At 39.9% G+C, this 2,439-nt stretch overlaps 1 protein-coding gene across 2 annotated transcripts in view; it reads right to left on the bottom strand.

Annotated features, from left to right (window-relative positions):
• Positions 1-2,439, bottom strand: part of fgf18a (fibroblast growth factor 18a) — a 23,675-nt gene that overhangs the window by 9,198 nt on the left and 12,038 nt on the right. The window contains exon 1 of one of the 2 annotated variants that reach the window (XM_016561556.1): positions 1,297-1,315. The exons of the other annotated variant lie outside the window; for it this stretch is intronic. Coding sequence (XP_016417042.1) covers positions 1,297-1,304 — 8 coding nt within the window. The 5' untranslated portion in view covers positions 1,305-1,315. Of the gene's footprint in view, positions 1-1,296; positions 1,316-2,439 lie in introns of those variants that run through there. 2 annotated transcript variants of the gene reach the window in all.

Raw genomic sequence — 2,439 nt, 5'->3', positions numbered from 1 at the left:
AAATATAAAAAATTTACTTACAGGCTGTGAGTCAGAAGCGCCAGACTGTCCTTGCAAAGTTGGAATTGCCCCACTTTATAGAAACAGCCTTTGAGCACAGAAGCATTGTTGGCTACTCTGCAGGTTCAGGATCTGAATAGTTGGGTTGAACTGTTCTGGAACAGTGTTGTAAATACAACTTAACCACTGATTTCTAGTCGTGTCCTCTTTTGGAAGGCCAAACAAAGTAGTTTCGCTTTCACAACGAAACACACAGCTTCTTCACGACATGGCGGCCGCGGCAACAACAATACTACAGCGAGAATAAAAGTTATGCCTTCTTTCTTTGAAGACTTTGAGACTTTAGTCTTTGCAACTTTACAGATCTTCTTTATGCACCAAGAGCTTGTAACACTCCAAAGAGAAAGGAAAAATTGAAATCGCATCATATGACCCCTTTAAATGCTCTAGAGTGAAGATAAACATGGCGGATTGTGTGCGGCTCACTCAGGTCGGGTCTCTGCTAATACAGCGGTGTCAGTCAGTGGCTATGGGCGGGCCTGAGCAATGTGACGTCACATTTTATTAGTTTTAAAATGGTGCGTTCGTGTGTATATCTGGGATGCTTCAACATAGCTAAAGTCGCATTCGTCACTTCTCACCGGAGCTTACGCTACACCTATGCCCTATGTCATCCGCTAGAACACCACTCTCTCGAATGCGCGTAAGACAGTTAGCATAAGCTAGAGATTGTTTTATTAAATTTTAAATATGGATATTTTGCTTACAAAAACACAATATTTCACTTCAGTAGGCCTTTATTAACCCCCTGGAGCCGTGTGGAGTACTTTATGATGGATGGATGAACTTTTTTGGGCTTCAAAATTTAGACACCCATTCACTGCCTTTATAAAGCTTGGAAGAGCCAGAAAATTTTTTTTTAATATAATTCCGATTGTATTCATCTGAAAGAAGAAAGTCATATACACCTAGGATGGCATGAGGGTGAGTAAATCATGGGGTAATTTTCAATTTTGGGTGAACTATCCCTTTAATAGGAATGTTAACAAAATGTCCTTAGAATATATTTTTGTTAACTGGGTTTTGCTCAAACATTACAAGGTTAAAACATTAAAAAAAAAATGAAACGCGCACAGATAAATTGTTCACAATAAGACCAATAGCATGCATTTAGAAAATAGATTAGGCCTATATGAATTTTAATTTAATGATGATTCTAAACTACTTTCCCGTCTTGGTTAAATCGCCACATGTTGTTGGAAAAGGGAAAAACCTGACATTTGAAGCATAACTCACATTTTCATGGAAACTTGGAAGGCCGTGGGTGTGAGTAAGATTTTAAGCATATAAGAGCAGTAGATGAGGGCAGCGCTGCAGCTGAAGGGCCCACGGTAAACTTCTCCATCACCACAGGCCCTGTTCTGGCAGGGGACTGTGACTTTGAAATCGAACAGGCCCGCAGGATGGATCAGTGTGTCTGCTCAACATAAGTCAGTGTGAAAAGTCCGATGTTATGACAGCCAACGAGGAGACCACAGGCCCCTATGGGACTAACGCCTGCTGTGGACTCAAACGTTATAAACCAGTAGAGGAACAGATTTCACTTCTTCTCAGAGACGCTTGAAGATGACGTGTCCAGTTTTTCTGATGTAAAAACACTTCCTCCTATCCCAGGTTAATATGCAGAGACAACTAAAAGTAAACCATTTGTCGGCTGATTCAACACTGTGAGACAGACTGTTTGAGCTTCCCGACAAAGCAACGTCTGATCAATCATTGGCATGAGTTCGGAGCATCATTAAACTAAATTGAATCGACATTGAACTAAATCGAGCTGAATAATGACACTATTGTCTTTTGTACACAATGCAGTTCCTTAAATTTCCTCCTTATGAGAAATAAAACTAGACAGAAATGACTCTGTGTTGTCATACAGTAAGAGTATGGAACTATAAAATCAGCTCAGATCATTTAATCTTGGACAAATTTGATTCATATTGAGTTTGTATTGAGATCTTTGACTTTGGAACCAGGAACGTCTAAGGAGTCTCCAGCAAAGATTTCCTGTTTCTTTCATTATTTTCACTGCTGTCTGGGAGATATTAAAGGGGTCATATGACTTTGCTAAAAAGAACATTATTTGGTGTATTTGGTGTAATGCAATGTGTTTATGCGGTTTAAGGTTAAAAAAACACATTATTTTCCACATAATGTACATTATTGTTGCTGCTCTATGCCCCGCCTTTCTGAAACGCGTTGATTTTTAAAAAGCTCATTCTTGTGAAAAGCGAGGTGTGCTCTGATTGGCCAGCTATCCAGTGCGTTGTGATTGACCGAATACCTCAAGCATGTGACGGAAATGTTACGCCCCTTACAATACGCGCGATGAGACAACACCAATAAAACCCATTACAAACTAGGCATTTGTTGCATCCAGTG

Source organism: Sinocyclocheilus rhinocerous, unplaced genomic scaffold (assembly GCF_001515625.1).
Source record: "Sinocyclocheilus rhinocerous isolate Xijiao unplaced genomic scaffold, SAMN03320098_v1.1 scaffold168, whole genome shotgun sequence".
In the NCBI taxonomy this organism is placed as follows: Eukaryota; Metazoa; Chordata; class Actinopteri; order Cypriniformes; family Cyprinidae; genus Sinocyclocheilus; species Sinocyclocheilus rhinocerous.
This window is presented reverse-complemented; position numbering and strand designations above follow the sequence as displayed.